Here is an 18,816-nt window from a genome sequence, read left to right as displayed (position 1 = left end):
ATATTATAAACTTTTATTTTTGTTACCTTTTAGGCAAACCATTATATAGAATGACAATCTTTATTCGCTATTGGATCGTAAAAAGAAGGAATATGACAAAATTAACATAAAAATCATGAATTATTTGTTTTGTGGAGATCAAAACGAGTGTTTCAAATCTTTTTAAGACGTATTGTTTCTAAGATAGATTATAATAAACACGTTGAGATCATTATCGCTTGTATTTATTCATTAAACCAATGCTAATGTTTAATGCCTACAAATTAAATGAAAAATCTAAACGTGGATCTGCAGACATCTGAAATTAGATCGTTATCCCCGTTTTTCACATGATAAATATTTAACTCATATGCACACAAGTAAAAATAAAGTGTTAATTACGGATAGCGAGGATAAAAAAACAATTTTTACAGAAAAAAATTTGCCTAAGCAAATGTAGCTCTATTTCTAGAAACTACATTATGTGGAAGAATGTTTGACCTTGAGAAGAATGAGTTCTTGATCATCTTTGGAACAATAATTCCCTTAGTAGAAGATTTCTTAACTAAACGTGTGGATTGGTCGTCTTCATCTTGGAAGTATGGCATTTTGAGGAGTTCATCTATTGTTGCGCGATTCTTAACATCAACTTCAAGACATCTTGAGATTACATCTCTCAATTGTTGATCCTTGACAAGGCGGATGTTGTATTGGCCTTCTTGGATGTTGCTTTTTATATCGTAATCCGATTCACCATCGAAAGGGAACTTCCTAACGACAATGAGATAAATACTGACACCGAAAGCCCAAATATCAGCCACAATTGGGTTATAAGCAACATTAGAAAAGATCTCTGGTGCCATAAACTCCAAAGTACCGCCACGTTTGGAAGAACATGGCTGGCCAGTGAAAATTCCGCACATACCGAAATCGCTTATTTTTAATCTTCCGTAGAAATCAATCAGAAAGTTACTTGGTTTTATATCTGAGTGTGCAGCATTTCTGTCATGGCAGGCCTTTATTGATAAAGCCATATCACGAATGTATGATTTCATTTGCGAATCTGTAAATTTATGCTTTTGCCTTAGTTCTGCAAGTAAATCTGTACGGCAATACTCCATTAGCATATAAATGTTTCCATCATTAGCGAACTTCTTGTAGAGACGAACAACTCTGGGGTCATCTATATTGACTAAGCATTGTAATTCACCGTCCATAAATTTTGGCTCTGGTACTTTCTTCAAAGCAAAGTATGATTTGTAGTGATCGCAGTATACGTAAAAAACTACTCCGTAAGCGCCCTTTCCTAATATTTTAATAACTTTGATTCCTTTGCTAGCTAGAAAGTTAACTTCTGCTTGATTCATTACAAAAATTTGAATCTTGAAAATTTTTTTACTTTGGCCCTCAATTCGTATGGTACTATTCAATTTTCATAAATTTCTCAAATTTAAAATTTGGGAAATTATATATGTTTTCATAAGTCATTCTAGATAAACCTAATCATCTTTTTATAAAGTATTCAATTTTTGAATAGGATAACTCAGATCTTATTCATTAATTTAATGACCATTTTTAATGTAATTTTAATATACACTATTTTCACAGCAATATCTATTTTCAGATTTTTTCCTTTCAGCTTCTTTGGTCGTTTACGTTTTGTGAATCGTGAATACCTTTAGAATAAATGTATATAGGACAAATTGTTCATTGGTCAAATTGTCAAACAATTTCTCAAATCTGTAATGTATTTCTGTGAATCTCTATTTGCATTTAAATATACATCAAGTAAACAATAAAAACATTAACATATTATACCCAATTACTCTCAAATTATGCTCATTTTTTTCAAAAATGTCATTTAAAATAAAATTGCTTGTTTAGATTGAATTATTTCATTCAATAGTTTAGAATCTTGGATTTATGAAATTCTATTAATTTTTCTAAATTAGTTGGTCCATTGAATTTTATCGTCTTTTCCCAAAATTTTTCCCAAACAGTGGGAAATTATTGACTCAAATTGAACCGCTCTCATATTTTCCCATTTGTATAATTTCCTAACAACAATTCCCTTATTGTTTTTGTCTCTTTCATTCCGAGTCTTTATTATCCAACTATTTACTTGACATAATTGTCCTGTGAACTGTTGCTTTGTAAGATTTTCCATAGATCGAACTCTAATTCCATGAAAATCAACGTGGGAAATGGGACTTATTGGAAGGAATCCAGAAGAGACGCATAGCATTAATTTTGCAAAAAGACAAACAAATGCTGAGGAATACAAGGAAATGATCAACAAAAAGCTGTTGGAAGAGCTAAACATTGTGAAACATCTAATTCTTATCTGATTTCCACTATATGTTGACGATACTAGAAATGATAAACCTATAATACCAATTACTTATATACAAAGACTTCCGGCAACAATTAACAAATTGATAAAATACTTCAATTTGATTTCTAGTTATACCAGAGTATCAAAAATTTGATGATGTATATGAATCAAAAAAGCTTCCCTATTACCTCATTTGTCTCGCTACATCAAAGCATTTTCAGACTTTATGACAATTACAATAATGAAAATATAATCACCCTTTATTAATTTATTCAATTGTTCATTAATGTGACTTTGCTCCATGTTTTGTTAAGTATTCCACAATTTCAATAGAATTCTGTTTAATAGCAAGATTTAAAGGGCATTCATTATGATCAAAAGAATTTCATAAAATAGGGAAAGACATTAAAATGTAGGGAATGCGATATCAAAATAGAAAATATGCTGAAATGAAAGAGAACAAGTTCCAAATTGGCATCAGCACCATGCTCCACTAAGTATGTGACAAGTTCAATTGAATTCTGTTTAATTGCAATATTTAGAGGGCATTCATCATAATCAAAAGAATTTCATAAAAACAAAGAATAATATTAAACGAAAGAAAATCCAATAAGAGAATTATAGAATGTAATAAAACAAAGGATAATATGAAAATTAAGAAAATTTGATAAAACAAAGAAAGATATGATGATAAAGGGAATACGAAAAAACAAAAAATGATGTCATAAATCAATGAAAAACATGCAAACAAAGAAAATATAATAACACAACAATAGATATTAAATTGAAGATAATGGTATAATACAATGATCAATATTAAAATAAGGGTAATGCATTATAACAATGAAAGATATTCAAATAAAGAAAACGTCAGTTAACAAAGAAAGAAAAGACGATGAAACAATTGAAGATATGAAAACAAAAAGAATGTAATAATAAAATGAAAGATATGAAAAGTAAAGAAACGCCACAAAGCAAGAAAGGATATAATAATAAGATAGATGTTATAAAACAATGAGCAATATGATAATAAATATGATGTAATATAACAAAAAAAGATATTTAAAGAAAGAAAATGTAATACTACAATGAACTCTAGTAAAAGAAAGAGAATGACATAAGAAAATGATAGATATTTAAAGAAATAGAATTATATCAAACAAAGAAAGACATATCATTATTAAGAATCTGATTTATTAATGATAAATATTTAAAGAAAGCGAATGTCATAGAGCTATGATAAACATTTAAATAAAGTGAACGTAATATAATAAGCAAAGATATGAAAAGAAAGAAGATGCAATGAAACATTGAAAGATATGAAAAGCAATAGAAATAGTCTCTTATTAACATTTGCACCATGTTTAATTCAGTAGTTCACAAATTCAATTGAATTCTGCAATATTGCAATAGTGAGCGGACAATCATTATGATCAAAAGAATTCTATAAAGCAAAGAATAGCATTTAAATGAAGATAACGCTATTTAACATGAAAAGATATTAAATGAAAGAAAATATAATAAAATGAAGATATATATGAAAATATCGTAAATGTAATAAATCAACGAAGTATATCAAAGGAAAGAAAAGGTCATAAAACCAAGAAAGATTTTAAAATAAACAGAATGTAATATAATAAAAAAAATATTACATTAAAGAGAATATAATGAAATAATGAAGTACAATAAAGGAGAATGGATCTCATATAATCAAGAAAGATTTGAGCATGAAAAAGAAAGAGAAAGACTTCTTTATTGACATCAGCACCATGTTCAACTAAGTATTTAACAATTTCAAATGAGTTTTGTTTAATTGCAATAGTGAGAGGGCTTTCATATTGACTTTGAAGTTCATTCAACAATGATTAATATGATATAAAATAAAACGAATAATCGGTCCAAATCTGTACCATTTGAAAGTAAATAAGAAGCAATATTATAGTTTCCATAATATAAACTCTGGGCAAGAGAATCTGGAACTTGTTCCAAATTAGATTTAAGATATTCAGCAATTTCATAATTATGGTAATCCAATGCTGTATTGATCATATCATTAAACAAAAAGCCATCTTCTAACATTTGGGAAAATATATTTTTATTTCCACCCTGAACAGCATATCTTTCAGAGTTTATAGAATATTTTGCTCCTTTATTTTTCAGGTAATTGAAACATAATTCTGATCCGAATTTGATACTACAGTCAAGAAGTGTTAAAAGATCAATTCTATTATTAACATCAATGTTTGGGAATTTGCTCTTAAGTTCATCAACTTTATCCCAAGCAATATAGTATAAAGGAGATTCTTTGTCATATAAATTGAGAATTTCTTCTTCAGTGATTTCAGGTTTGAAATCTTTGAAATTGATTCCTTTAAAAAATAACAATGTTGCAAGTTTTTTATTCATAGGCTTGAATGGGCATGATAGTTCATTGAAAATACTTAGATAAATTTCGACAAATAATGAAATATCTTTAACTCGAATCTCTGAGAAAATATCAATCAAATTTAGTGCCATTTGAACAGATATTTTATTATTTTTAATGAAGTCTATTATTTGCATTGATGATTCAAAAAGATTATTGGAATTGATTGAAAATATAATCTCTGATGCTTTATTCGGGTATTCTAAGATTTCGATAAGCTCAATTTCCCTAAAATTCAGATTAATTTCGATATCTGACTGTACTGATGCCATCATTTTTGAATAAAAATTATGGAAAAAGTGTCATTTTTGCTGAATCCCTAGATACAGTCCCAACCATGTAAATAGAAACGAAAACAACTATCAAATTTTCGAATGATGCTGAGGATTTATAATATAGATTTCCATAATTTTTTTTTAATTTACTCGATAGAACAACTTTTTAATGATAAATCAACTTCATTTCTTAGAGGTATTTACAAGTTCTGCATAATTAAATCTGTCTTCAATGTTATAAAGTTTTGATCATCGCAATTTAATCCGGGTAGAAAAATAATGCTTAACTCTATTTATTCATCTGTCAAATTAGCGAAATCTAGACATATGAGAGAAACCAAGCATTAATTTATTAGTAGTATATAATGCGGGTTTTGTGACTTTTTTTGTAAACGTAAGAATTCATACAATATCGAGTGATTTTGTATCATTTTTTTTAACATATGAAGTAAAAAATGTATGATTCTTACGGTTTTTATTCTTACGTTTTTGAATAAATCAAGATTTAAAAAATTTTCAAAATTGTAAGACATTTACACTAAACCCATACATAATGAAATAAAAAAAATAAAAAAAATAAAAAAATAAACTTTAAAAATTCATGTCTTACATTTTTGAATAATTTATTTTTTAATTTGTATGAAAATGAGTGTCAAAACTAACAACGTTAAAAAATTGGGATTCACAAATGAGGAAATAAAGGATATATTAGAGGAAGCGGGTTATGAGGTTAGTAAATATTATTTAAGAAATTGTCAAAAATTCGCGGAGTTTTTAAATGAGTTTGATTATGATAGAAAAATGAATAAAGATGATGTTATAAATTTCTTATATCCCACATCTGAAGAAAAACCTAAAGAACCTGATGTTTTCCCTGAATATTATGAAGAACGGATTAAAGATGATGAATATGATGAAATTGAAAGACTGGAAAAAATAAGAGATGAAATAGATGAAAAAATTAAGGAATTAAGAGAAGTTGAAAAATATAATGAAAATGAAGTAGAGGGTTTAATGAATATCCCAGCTTCAGAATCAGCAGTTCAAAAATCTCATGAAGAAAGATATAAAAATTATGTCTCAGAATCAACACAAAATTTATTAGATGGTGAAATAGACGAAACACTTTCAGAAGAAGGTACTAAATTTATTCATAAACATAAGTTACAATTTATTGACGATGGAGATTATCCATGTATATTACTTTCACCTCCTCTTGATTCTGAAAAATTCAAAAAAGCACTGAAAAATGTAACATATGCAACAAATACGATTAAGAAAGAAGACCATGATATTTACACAAATTATTATTTAAATAAATGCACAGGTGTTGATAAAGTTTTTGATTTGTTAGATAAAATATCAAAAGAAACAATTGGTACATATAAAATTTTATGCGATTGTGGTTTCATTATTGAAGATACCAATAATGTTTCATATGAAAGAACAGCACCGAAGGAAGATGAAGTTGAAAGGTCTATACCATTCATTATTAAGAACATAAAAGATATGAAAACGTATAAGCATTATATTTATTCATTTATTTCAGAAAAAATGGAAGCAACCCATAAAACATCATCTCATCATTTTATAGCTATTCATACATTCCTTTTCAAAGTTGTGAAATTAAATAAGACAGGAATTAGATTTAATGTATCAGGGTACGCATTCTTGAGTAAATTAAAATGTATTCGTCACGTCGCGGATGATAAAAATTTATGTGTTCTTAATTCATTTTATGGACTTTAGCCCTGGACTTTAAAAAAATAAACTTTATTTTTATTTATTTTTTTAATTTTTATTCTTACATAAATGAACAAAAACGGAACAGCTAAAATGAATGATAATCAAATTAGAGCAGAAGGTAGAAGGTTATTTAAACGCTTCTATAACATTCCTGATGGTGTTAATCCTAAAACTCGTAGAAGCTATTTAAATGAAGCAATAGATGCATATGAAGGGTTTGACATTTCATCAGAAAGTGAGAGGTTAGCAAGAATGTTAAACGTTAATATTGATTTTTATTATTGTGACCCTCAACCAGAAGACGTAGACATTAACAAGGTAGACTTTCCATTAGTGGAATCAATAATGATAGATCCAGAATTTGAAACAGTAAATATTTTATTAACACAGAGTCCATGTGGAAAACTTCACGCTGACAGAATAACAGACGTTGAAGCACTCACCGGCTATAAAGTTTGTCCATATTGCAAAGAAGAAGTTTATTCTATCCGTGATGATCCAGAAAGGAAAAACCAAAGAAGATTTTTAAAACATTGTGAGAAATGTAAAGAAAATAATGGAAGATTAATTCAAGACGTTCAATTGCAAAACACACAACAACCATATGCACCACATATCACGAAACAGAAGATATATCAATGGCTATTAGCACATAATTTGCAGGAATATTATAAACCAACAAGATATTATATTACTTTTGACTTCGAAACATTAGAGACTAAAGAAGAACTTCAACTTTCTGAATGTGCAACTTTGAACGCTTACTTAAAACCATTTATGGTATCATCAACTGTCAAAATAAAGCCGCAAAGCGGCGAGGTCGTAGACCGTGATAAAACATTTACGAGGAATTTTTGCTTAACTTCGAGTGATTCTTTTATTTCTGATTGGATTGAGTTTTTATTTTCAACCTGTTCATTAGTTGCTAAATCAAATATTGAACAATATGAAGAATTAATGAAGCCGCAAACGGACCAAACGGCGGGGACTTTGTCTCATACATTAAATGAGAAACAAAAGGAAGCAATGAAAGAGCTTTTAGATGAAGAATTTAATAAAGTGAATATCATAGGTTTTAATTCGGGAAAGTTTGATTTAAATTTAATTCTTCGTGATTTAAACACTGCAAAATGGAAAATAAAATCAATGCTGGGTTCATCTTCTCAATTTAAGCAAATCATTGTAAAGAAAACAAACTGTCCATATGAATTAAGATTTATTGACATCAGAAATTATATAGCGGGTGGGACATTAGACCAATTCACTCAAGATTTCGGAAACAATAAATCACGTGTTAAATCCTTTTTCCCTTATCAATTCATCACGTGGGAAAATTACGAAGATGAATTATATAAAAAGGAACCATTCACGAAAGATTCATTTTATTCAGCATTAACTCAAGAAACTATATCGATTCAGATTATCAAATATATCTCAATGATGCTAAAAATTTTGAGAATAGATTAGAATATTTTATTCATTATTGCAATAAAGACGTTGAAATTATGATTGACCCAATTGATAAAATTATTGAAGAAACATTTGTTTATAAAATTGACATGCTTCATAATCTTTCTTTATCATCGAATGCATCAATGATTCGTTACGCGTTAGCATATAAGAACTTCAATCCTAACGAAACATATCCAGAAGAAGAAAATGTGGAATCAAGTTTTGAATTAACGAAAAAGTATTGGAAATATAAAATTGAATCATATAAGAAACAAGATGAAAAAGCAGAAAGGGATACTAAAAACAATGTTTCAATGAATGACTATCAATACTATCACGATTTAATCCTTTCATCTAAATGCAAAATGTGTGGTAAAGCGTTTACATATGCTAATAAACCAACATTGGATAGAATCGATAATGAAAAACCACATACCAAAGAAAATTGTCAGTTAATGTGTTGTTATTGCAATGTCGTAAAATCAAATAAAGATGAAGATGTTCAACGTTTAAGAATCAATTTAAGAAATTATGCATTAAAAAATAATTTACCAATGACTTTAGATTCAGTTGAAGCTTATCACATTCTCCGTAATGGAATTACTGGTGGTCTATCAAATGTTCAACATCGTGTTAATCTTAAAGGAATCACGCACATTAATAAACTTTCATATAATCCAGAAACTAAAACTGTATCAAATGAGGACACCACCAACATTATGACTCATTTTGTTGGTGTTGATTTTAATTCATTATATCCTTCATCATTTTCATCTAATCCTCATGATTTCATTCAATATACTGACCATAAAATGTATATGCCGGGAAGATTGAATGGTGTTATCATTTGTGATACAGCAACAAAGAAAGCAAAAGCACTGGGAATAATTAGAAAGAAAAATACTTTATTCGTGGCTGAAGTAAAGGGTCACATTGATGAAAAATACATTAATGATTACATAAACTTTTTACCAATAATAAGAAACTTAGATATTATCACAGATGAAAAAACAATTGGCAGTTTTATGTATAATTACATGAAATCAAACAATCTACCAGTTGACCAGAAACAGAGGAAATTAACTCAGTTAGCATCAACACACAACCAATATCAACCATTTTCTTCTTATTATCTTTGGTATCTAATAGACAGATTTCATTTTATCATTGATGATATTCAATCAATTTTAACATTTACGAAAAACACTTGCTTTAATGAATTTGCGAACGAATTTATGAACGAAAGACAAAAGGCTGAATTAGAAGGAAATAAAGGAAAAAGTTTATTTTGCAAGATTTCACTTAATGGATCATATGGTTACGATGCAATGAATACACAAAATTACGCAAAGACTAAAATAATGAATGCACAGAAGGCACGCGTTGCATGTATGTCAAATAAGTTTAAAAACATAAGAGAAATAGGTGAAGATACGTATCAAGTGATGCTTAAAGATAGATTTTATAGATGTGATACATGTTTACAAGAGGCATTCTTCACTTTAGATAACGCAAAATACTGGTATTTGGTTTTCATTTATGATTTTATGTATAAATGCATGAATGTTAATCGTTTTCATTTCATTGAAGGTGATACTGATTCATCTTATTGGGCAATCGCTGGCGACCCAAATCTTCCTAACACTCAAGCATTTCAAGCAATTGTTACTGATAAACAATTTTATGATAAAAACATTTACAAATTCGCACCTTTTGATTTCTTTTGTTTTAATGAGAAATTTAAACCTAAATTAAAGAATAAAGCTGAAGAAAAAGCACATGAGAAGAAGTTATTGGGTTTAGCAATTGAGAAACAAGGTGATAACATGGTTGCTTTATGCCCTAAGTGTTATATCATTCAACGGTTCAATTGATGGAAGTGATTTTAAAAAGATTGCACAAAAAATGAAAGGTGTTAGTTTACGACAAAATAAACAATTAACACCTAAAAATTATTTGGATATAATAAATGATAAAGTGATATTTGATGGTCAGAATATTAATTTACAACTTAAAAACGGGTCAATGACTCGCTTAACAATTGGTAAGACTGCATTAACAGGAGCACACACTAAGGCTGTATGTTGTGAAAATGGATGTTGTATGCCATTTATTTAATAAAATGCCACAGAAGAGACAAAAGGAACCGTTAATAATGTTTTGATACTATGATTCAAAGAGGTGGGCACCCTTAAAACATTTATTTTATTTTTATATAAATGGATAACGCAGATTTAGAAAATTTAATTGATGATTTAGTACTTAATCAAAAAATTCTTAGTTATTATGAATTAAAATCATATCTCCAAAAATATAATAATAATATAACGGGTGATGATATGGATTATTATTATTCGTATTATAAAAATGAAATTTTGAAATATCATGATAGAATAATTTCTAAAATTAAAGACAAAATTAAAAATAATGAATATTCAAAGGGAAAAACTAAATCACAACTGAAACAATTGAAAGATTTTAAAAATAAAGTATTAACAGAAGAAGATATTGATGAATTATATAAATTATATAATCCTGAGCCGCAAAAGCAAAAGAAGCAAAAACAAAAGGTGCAAAACGCCCAGGTCCTTCAGACCATAAATGATGCACAAGCTTTAATTTATGATTCATTAGTTAAACCATATTCAGCCCGACTTTTAAATGAAGATCAACTTTTGGAATTCATCCTTCAACATAAACTCGAAGCGGGAAAGTATATTAAACCTTTATATACAGCATATTTAAAACAAATGAATAGAATACATCCAGAATTAATGAAGGAAGGAAGGAATTCCAAAACTTCATCATCCAAAATCAAAGCAGATAAAATTAAACCACTTGCAACACCAAAACCTCTAACGACAGTACCTGCAACACCAAAACCTCCTCCTTCAGTTAATCCTTCATCATTCACTTTATTATATCCATTTCAAACATTAAAGAAACAAAAAGATTTTAAAAAGGATTTCAAGATATTAAATAAACCAATTGACCCAAAAATTCAACCGTTAAAGGAAAAATTTAGTCGCCCTTCATTTGCACCATATCCATATTCATATGAAATCGATCATTTAGAATATTCAAAAGGAAACGTTACTTATTTATTTACCATTAACATTAACACCAGATATTTATATTGCATTCCAGTGAAAGGGAAAACAGAACAGGAAACAAGAAGAGCTATTCAATACTTACTAGATCATGAAAGAGTAGATAATATAAGGGGTGATGGTGATAAAGGATTTCAGGCAGCTATGCTCATTATTTCCCACAAATTAATTTTTACTTTTCATCCTCTCCATATACGTTTCATAATAAAATAGTTGATGCGGTAATGAGAACTCTTAGAGATGCGTTAGGGGTTAACGGTCAGATATACTGGGATGGAAATCATGACTCCATCATACAGCAGTTAGTATATTATTACAATAATACATGGCATAGAATAAACATGAAACCAGTGGAAATGAAAAATGATATTTCAAAAGAATGGGAATATATTAGAAAGCAAATGGAAAGGTTGAATGATGTTAAACGTGAACAAATTAATTCGGGGCTCATGAATTTTAAACAAGGGGATAAAGTTTTGATTCATCTCGATTATGGAAAAACTGATAAATCAATGACAAAAAGAAGACGAAGATTTGACACAATAGCTGAATTTGTTAGATATATTAACGGCAATGCATTAGTTGAGTTAACAATAAATTAATAGAAATTCCGATTTATTTTATTACTCCATTATATTTAAATAATATTTAATTTTTTTATTTCGTAAGAAATGAGTGACAACGAAGCATCCAAGAGTCCAGACAATGAATATAAAAAGAAACTAAACAGAATTAAATCAAAAATATGCTATTACAAAAAGAAGCCACAATGCGGTGAGGTTGAAAACGATAAAGAGAGGAAAGAAATAATCGAAAAATTAGAAACTTACCGTTCAATCCTTAAACTGAGTGAAGCAAAAATAAAAGAATTTAATAGAATAAATAAATTGATTGGAAGAGATGAATTTAATAAAGATGAATTTTTAAACTCAATCCAAATTTAATTTTTATTCCTCTTCGACAACATCTCTCTTTCCATCATTACTGCATAACCACATTTTCTCAGTTTTAGTGGTTTGTTATTTTTAACATGTTCTTGCATCATTTTTATCATTTCCTCCCTTGTTATGATTCGTGGTAAATTTTGAGCTTGTGGGGTATTCATTTATGATAAAAATAAAAATTTGTTATCACTTATTTTATCGTTAATGTTTTTAGGTTATTCAATAATTAATTATTTTTGAATAACTGGGAAATAAATTTACGTCAAATATGCAATTTATAAAATCTTATGTCGACAGGCTACGTAGCACAGTGGTCTAAGGTGGTGTTATGGAGGGGTTAGGGTCTGTGGTTCGAACCGCGACGGCGCCGTATTTTCTTATTTTCTTTGTTTGTCTTGTTTGTCGTGAATAAAAAGTATCATAAAAGTGCTCTATCTTCCACGGGAATAAATAAAAAATTTACTTTATTTCTTCTTTATTTCTTCTTTATTTCTTTATTCCCGTGGAAGAAGGGTTTTGCTGTTTTTCTCAGCCGAAATCAATGATTTTTTCATTTTTGATCATTTACGCTCATTACGAAGAAATCATGACAAAGAATATACGATGAAGAAATCATGACAAATCATTTACGCTCATGTTTGACAAAGAATATACATTCATTACGATGAAGAAGTCATGACAAAGCATAAACGATGAATGATCATGACAAAACATTAACGTAAACATTTATTTCCTATGTTGTTGTCAAAATGTCATGTTGTCACATTTTTTCAGAGAAGTTAAATTACCTGGTGACCACCTGGTGACCCGGTGACCTCATCAGTTATTCAAAAATAAATAATTATTGAATAACCTGAAAACATTAACATTAACATAAACATTAACATAAACATTAACGTAAACATTAACGATAAAATATATTTCTGCAGTTCATCCATTACTTCATTACCTAATTAATTACAGACATAAAATATATTTAGTTCATTCAATAAATGCGGTACCATGCGAATACAGTCATAAATGGTGGCATGTAATCTTTACTTTGTCCCGTTGTTTGTGTATATCCTGAAACGCGATGTGTATGGTTTCCTTCTCCCTGAGTGTCACTCCAGTAACAATTTATGGCAAACTTAACGTTGTCTTTAACATCATATCCTTTACCTTTTGTCATTCCTGACCAATCCCAATATCTATGCTTATGCCAACCCGCTTGAGATGTACTTAAATCTATGTAGTGACTGTGTGCAGGTAAATTTTCACCTGTAATCGTTTTACTTCCCCCTGTTTCCTTTGAAGAGTTTGCACAATACAAAAACCTGTCGACTATTTGTTCCCATGCACCAACACCAAACATTGCTTGAGGACCTCTCACATCCATAGATGTATAAATAGAACCTACTGGGTTCATTAAATCAAACATATGAGATAATATAGGATTGTCTCTTTTGAACTTAAAATATAGTGTAACTATTTCGGGTTTCTTCTGGTTTGTGTCAGAATATTTTTTATAATATAATCTTATGTTTTCAGGGTATGTAAAATCTTGACTATAATATTTATTTTTGTCATCTATATAATAATATATACTATTCTCGTTTTTTCTATTGCATTATATCTTTTATATCTATAATAATCTAAATATAATGTTTGCTTTTTTGGGTCTACACGTGCGTCAACACCATAGTCATAATAATATGGTGCTGGAGCTACGTTAGACAATGTCATATCCGTCATTTCATAAACTCTTAAATATTTCTTTTGTTCGTCTCCATATAAGTTTAAGTAACAGTTGTTGTCTAATGGAACTTTAACTTGTGTGTCATCATTCTTTTTATAACTTACATACATTTCATTGTTATTTTTCGGAATGAGTTTATACCGTATACCATTTTTTAAGGAATGTACCAATTGCCCTCTAAAATATTTATTTTCTTCATAGACGGAAAAGTCACCAGCAATAGTTTCAATATTTTTAGTTGTTCCTATCAAACTTTGGTATATTTCATTCACATATTCTTTATTTGCTTTCTTCTCTAACTCATCGTTAACATAAGTTTTATCTGCTTTAAGGTCTAAACATTCTGAAACCCATCCTGTATCAGCTTTAGTTTTTAAAATCTTCGATGTCCGTTCATGGTACCATTCAACCCTTTCGATAATTTCATTATCTTTTTCATTAACATATTCCTTATCTGCCTTCTTCATTAACTCACTATCCACAAGTCCCTTATCTGCCTTCTTCATTAATGCACTAGCCACAAGTCCCTTATCTGCCTTCTTCATTAACTCACTATCCACATATTCCTTATCTGCCTTCTTCATTATGTCATTTAGGAAACCTTCTATGAATTCCTCATTTAAATTAAATCTTCCAATCTTCAAAACTTTAGGAAATGCATTTAATGCGTAATATCTTTGTTCTTCTGGTGGAATTGATGTTATATCATCCGTTATTCCTTTAATTTTTGAATTCATAAATAAAATTTCTTTTATATTTGATATCACTGCACCACCTTGCAAACGAATTCAAAATGGTCATTTTTCAATACTATCTCCAAATCTCCATATTTCAACTTTGCGTTTGTTCTGCCGTCTTTGAATTATATGCATATATGGCGTATGTAATGGTCTGTGCCTTAAGTTGTTGTGGTTGCTGTTGTTGTTTAATCATTTATTATGATTTAAAAATAAATATTTAATCGTTATCTCATCAGCTATTTTTTCTATTTGAAATTGCCATAATATTTCATTTCATAAATTCTAAATCACAATCAAATAGGTCAGTTATTCTAAATTTAATATTTGATAAATCTTTTGAATGAAGAATAAATGAATTCCCGGATAATTGAAACGGATATGATAAAGAAAATATGTTTAAGTTGATGGATAAAATGTTTTGTATTGATGGGTAAGAGTTAGGGTCTAATGTTTGATGTGAAAATCTCATTGGGGTATTAACTTTATCACATTTGATTAAAATGAAATTGGAACCAGTGTCAGAATACAAAACATCCCCAACATCTTTTTCAAAATTTAATATCCCCAACAATGAACGAAGATGAGGAGTACAAAATTTAATTTTCAGCGGGAATTTAATAAGGTTATTTATTTCATCAAGTTCAAAAAGTTTATCAGGTTTTGATTTAAAATTTTCTTCATACCAAACGATAAATGATTCATTTAAATAACTTAAAATTGTGTTAATATCCCATTTCGTTATCACATTATTTATATACATATCATACGTTTTTTCAAGGTCATCTTTAATAAATGATATATAATCTGAAGGGTCTAAAAGAATGGGATTAAATTTACCACTCACAGAAACGAGAGTAACATTATAAATTCCACTAACTGTTAAATTTAATTCACAACTATTATTCGAAATAATATTGATAATTGACATTTTTATTACGATTAAAAATATGGTAAAGCGTTATTTTCCAGTGATAAATAAAACTAGAATAAGATTACCTCAAGAATTCATAAATTCAACGAATAAGAAATTCATTCATGTTATAAATTTTAGTGTTTTCAGAAAATATGAGTCAATGTCATATTCATCATCGGGTTATATTTCACTTCATTCAAATTTAGTTCAATCAAACCCATATAATGACCATTTCATAAGATTTTCAGATGGTATTAAAAATGTAATTGATAGATTAAAATATGAACAGATTGACAATATCGAATTTTTGGAATTTTGGTTTAAATATCCTGATGGAAAAAAGATTGAAGTTAAAGATAAAGCTGATACTATAACAAAAACAATTACAATGACCGATCCAGATAGTGGGGAACAAAAAGAAATAAAACAAACGATAGAAACTGGTGAAAGGTCAATTATTATTGATTATGATTCAAAGGATTATTATTCAATAATGTTAATGCTTGAATATTAAATAGCCTTAACAAAGAATTTTTCAAGTGATATTTTATATTCATCAACTATTTTATTATAAATATCATTATATGTTAAATGAAGTTCAGTTGTTGTTCCGTTCTTTGATATCTTAATTGTGCTAATATCCTTTATAGGATTTATTTTTGCAACTGTTCCGCAGCATGAAACCTCATCATCTATGAAAAATTGAATCTTAACGTCTGAATCTTGAACATCACAAAGAATGGCGATAATGTGAATTAATGATTCATAAGGTAAAATAATTAAACCGGATTGATCAATTAAATTTATTATTGAATCATAATTATCAGTTATTATATCACGGTAAATTTTCATTAATTCAGAATTAATGTCTATTTTATATGGCGCATTGCGACTGGAATCGTATATTCCTGGGTTCTCGATGTTTGATGAAAGAGGTGGGGGGTATGTTGGATATGTGGGGATTTCAACGGGTTCTTTACCGGGTTCAGATAAAATGATTGGGTCTCCATTCTCATGGTTTTCTTCATTCTCCTCATTCTTCGGTAAGTCACGAGTTAATAAATTTGGTTGAGTTGCTGACCTTGTTAATTCAGGGCTAACATTAACTTTAACATTTTGAATAATTCGTGATTTATCATCATTTACGTTATAACCAACCGTAATCTCTGCTTTTGCGTTAGTGTTCTTTTGACTTGTGAAACGTCTTCTCATTTATAATTGAAAAAAAAAAAAAAATATATATTTAAAGTTTTATTTAGTTGTTACGGTAATATCCCAAGGTTCATCATTGTTTGCTTATACTTTCTTTGTAACTGCACCAATAATGTTATTGATATTGCTTTGAGTTTCTTCCAGTCTTATTTCATCATTTACAATATCTTTAATCATTTCATTACATGCATTCTTAAAACCATCTGATTTTTCTAATTTACGTCTATCACTTTCTTTAATTAAATCAAAGTTATAACCTTGTTGAGAATAAAGTGGTTTCTTTATCAATTCCTTGAACGCTTCTGCAAGTGAAGATGAAGAAATTCTTGCCACTTGAATTGGTTTAAATTCTGCTTTCATTGCTTCTTTCTGTTCATTGAACACTGGATCGAATAAAGCAACTTTAAAGAATTTCTTAGCTGGAATTTCAGGTCTCAAATTTGCATATTGACCATCAAACTGATTAACATATTGTGGTAATCCATCCGGTCCTTCTTCAATAGCGTTTAATTCTTCATTGAAATATGAATATGGATTATGACGGTATGAATTAATTGGGCCATGTTCACCTTCTCCAATGTATTGTTTAACAGCTTTTCCATTTTCATCAAATTGCATAGGATAACATTCATTATATGCTTTACGTTTAGGATAATCAGATACAGTTAATTTGTAACCATTTATGACTTTAATATTACCTCGACCATCAGTAACGAAAACTTCATTTATACCATCAGGTTTTCCATTTGGACCTGTAATGTCTGCTTCATGTGCTTCCCAATTTGGACCTTGACGTTTGGCATATGCTTGAGCTTCTGGTAATGTTAAAACGTTTCTCATTTGTTTTACATCTTTTTGAAGACCAGCAACAATATGAACTAATTCTTTCATTCCGTCTGGAACTTTCATAGTTCTATTATACACACCCCCCTTTTTGTTTGTCCCCTGTTTTAATGGAACCTGTAAAAGATTTGCTATTTCTGTCATGTTTAATTATAAATAAAAAATAAAAATTAATTATAAAAAGTTAATCAAATTTAACACATCCTTTATTTAAATCAACTATTATTTTTCCATGTTCACCTAATTGTTGATATTGTGTGTAAAGTTCATTAATGCTCATTGGTAAATTCACTTGATAAAGCATAACGTTCAACTGTTGACGACTAAAACCACTGAAAATGAAAAGTGTTGATAGATTTGATTTAATGTTTGTGCTTAATGCTTTGAAGTATTGAACAGCCATGAAGAATGAACACTGAATGTGTCGACATTGAGTTAATAACTGATTAAAATATGATTTCTCATTTGTTATTAGTTTTGATTTCACCGCATCATCTAGAAAAATGAGTGAATGCAAAAATTCTCTATCAAAATTTGAAATAGAAAGTGTTTCAAATAATTCATCCCGTTGTTTATCAATAATTTTATCCTCTAATCCTTGCTTCTTGATTGTATTATATAATTCTTTATACATTAAAAAGTTTTTTAAATAATCTTCTGCTTCTTCTTGTGATAAATAAATAATTGGAATTTTGATTAAATGCTTTAAAGATTCAAATGTATCATCTGAAGGTGAACCTGAACGGTTGATATAAATTAACACATGTGAATGGGGGAAGTGTTAGCAATAATGATAATTTGTTTTAATATCGTTAATGTTTTACCTTTATTTTGTTTACCAATTGCTGCAGTGATTGAATTTAAGTAACATTCAGAATATGGAATTTTCATTAATTTTTCCTTAGATAGAGCATTTCTATTATCACTCAATGCTTCATTAATCATATCATCTACGTATGTATTATATACTCCCGCTAATTCTTCAGAATTTAAATCCATTTAATCAAAAATCATTTTATAATTATAACATTTCTATTCATCAATATTTCATCATATGAACTTCTATACTGTGGTGGTGTACCTGTTGGATGATATTTCAAACCT

General features: G+C 28.7%; 7 protein-coding genes and 1 pseudogene across 8 annotated transcripts, besides 1 other annotated feature; 3 read left to right on the top strand and 5 right to left on the bottom strand.

The window, feature by feature from the left end:
• Positions 1-64: 64 nt before the first annotated feature.
• Positions 65-1,382, bottom strand: TVAGG3_0983090 (protein serine/threonine kinase protein; the record flags this gene model as incomplete). The annotated part of the gene is made up of 1 exon (XM_001323759.2): positions 426-1,346. One exon carries the CDS (start codon positions 1,344-1,346, stop codon positions 426-428), a length of 921 nt encoding a protein of 306 aa, XP_001323794.1.
• A 4,309-nt stretch (positions 1,383-5,691) lies between these two features.
• Positions 5,692-18,816: part of a mobile genetic element that runs on past the window's edge.
• Positions 6,827-7,871, top strand: TVAGG3_0983070 (uncharacterized protein; the record flags this gene model as incomplete). Its single annotated transcript, XM_051253973.1, has 1 exon — positions 6,827-7,871. A coding segment is annotated over one exon (1,045 nt), but the record flags the coding sequence as incomplete, so codon positions are not given.
• On the top strand, positions 8,527-9,601 carry TVAGG3_0983060 (DNA/RNA polymerase superfamily; the record flags this gene model as incomplete). Its single annotated transcript, XM_051253972.1, has 1 exon — positions 8,527-9,601. A coding segment is annotated over one exon (1,075 nt), but the record flags the coding sequence as incomplete, so codon positions are not given.
• On the top strand, positions 11,994-12,266 carry TVAGG3_0983050 (uncharacterized protein; the record flags this gene model as incomplete). The annotated part of the gene is made up of 1 exon (XM_051253971.1): positions 11,994-12,266. One exon carries the CDS (start codon positions 11,994-11,996, stop codon positions 12,264-12,266), a length of 273 nt encoding a protein of 90 aa, XP_051079545.1.
• On the bottom strand, positions 13,252-13,644 carry TVAGG3_0983040 (phage tail repeat-like family; the record flags this gene model as incomplete). The annotated part of the gene is made up of 1 exon (XM_051253970.1): positions 13,252-13,644. One exon carries the CDS (start codon positions 13,642-13,644, stop codon positions 13,252-13,254), a length of 393 nt encoding a protein of 130 aa, XP_051079544.1.
• On the bottom strand, positions 13,921-14,937 carry TVAGG3_0983030 (annotated as a pseudogene). The gene has a single exon. A coding segment is annotated over exon 1 (1,017 nt).
• On the bottom strand, positions 16,275-16,869 carry TVAGG3_0983020 (uncharacterized protein; the record flags this gene model as incomplete). Its single annotated transcript, XM_051253969.1, has 1 exon — positions 16,275-16,869. A coding segment is annotated over one exon (595 nt), but the record flags the coding sequence as incomplete, so codon positions are not given.
• Positions 16,954-17,778, bottom strand: TVAGG3_0983010 (uncharacterized protein; the record flags this gene model as incomplete). The annotated part of the gene is made up of 1 exon (XM_051253968.1): positions 16,954-17,778. One exon carries the CDS (start codon positions 17,776-17,778, stop codon positions 16,954-16,956), a length of 825 nt encoding a protein of 274 aa, XP_051079542.1.

This window comes from Trichomonas vaginalis, chromosome I (genome assembly GCF_026262505.1).
Source record: "Trichomonas vaginalis G3 chromosome I, whole genome shotgun sequence".
NCBI classification, from domain to species: Eukaryota; Parabasalia; order Trichomonadida; family Trichomonadidae; genus Trichomonas; species Trichomonas vaginalis.
This window is presented reverse-complemented; position numbering and strand designations above follow the sequence as displayed.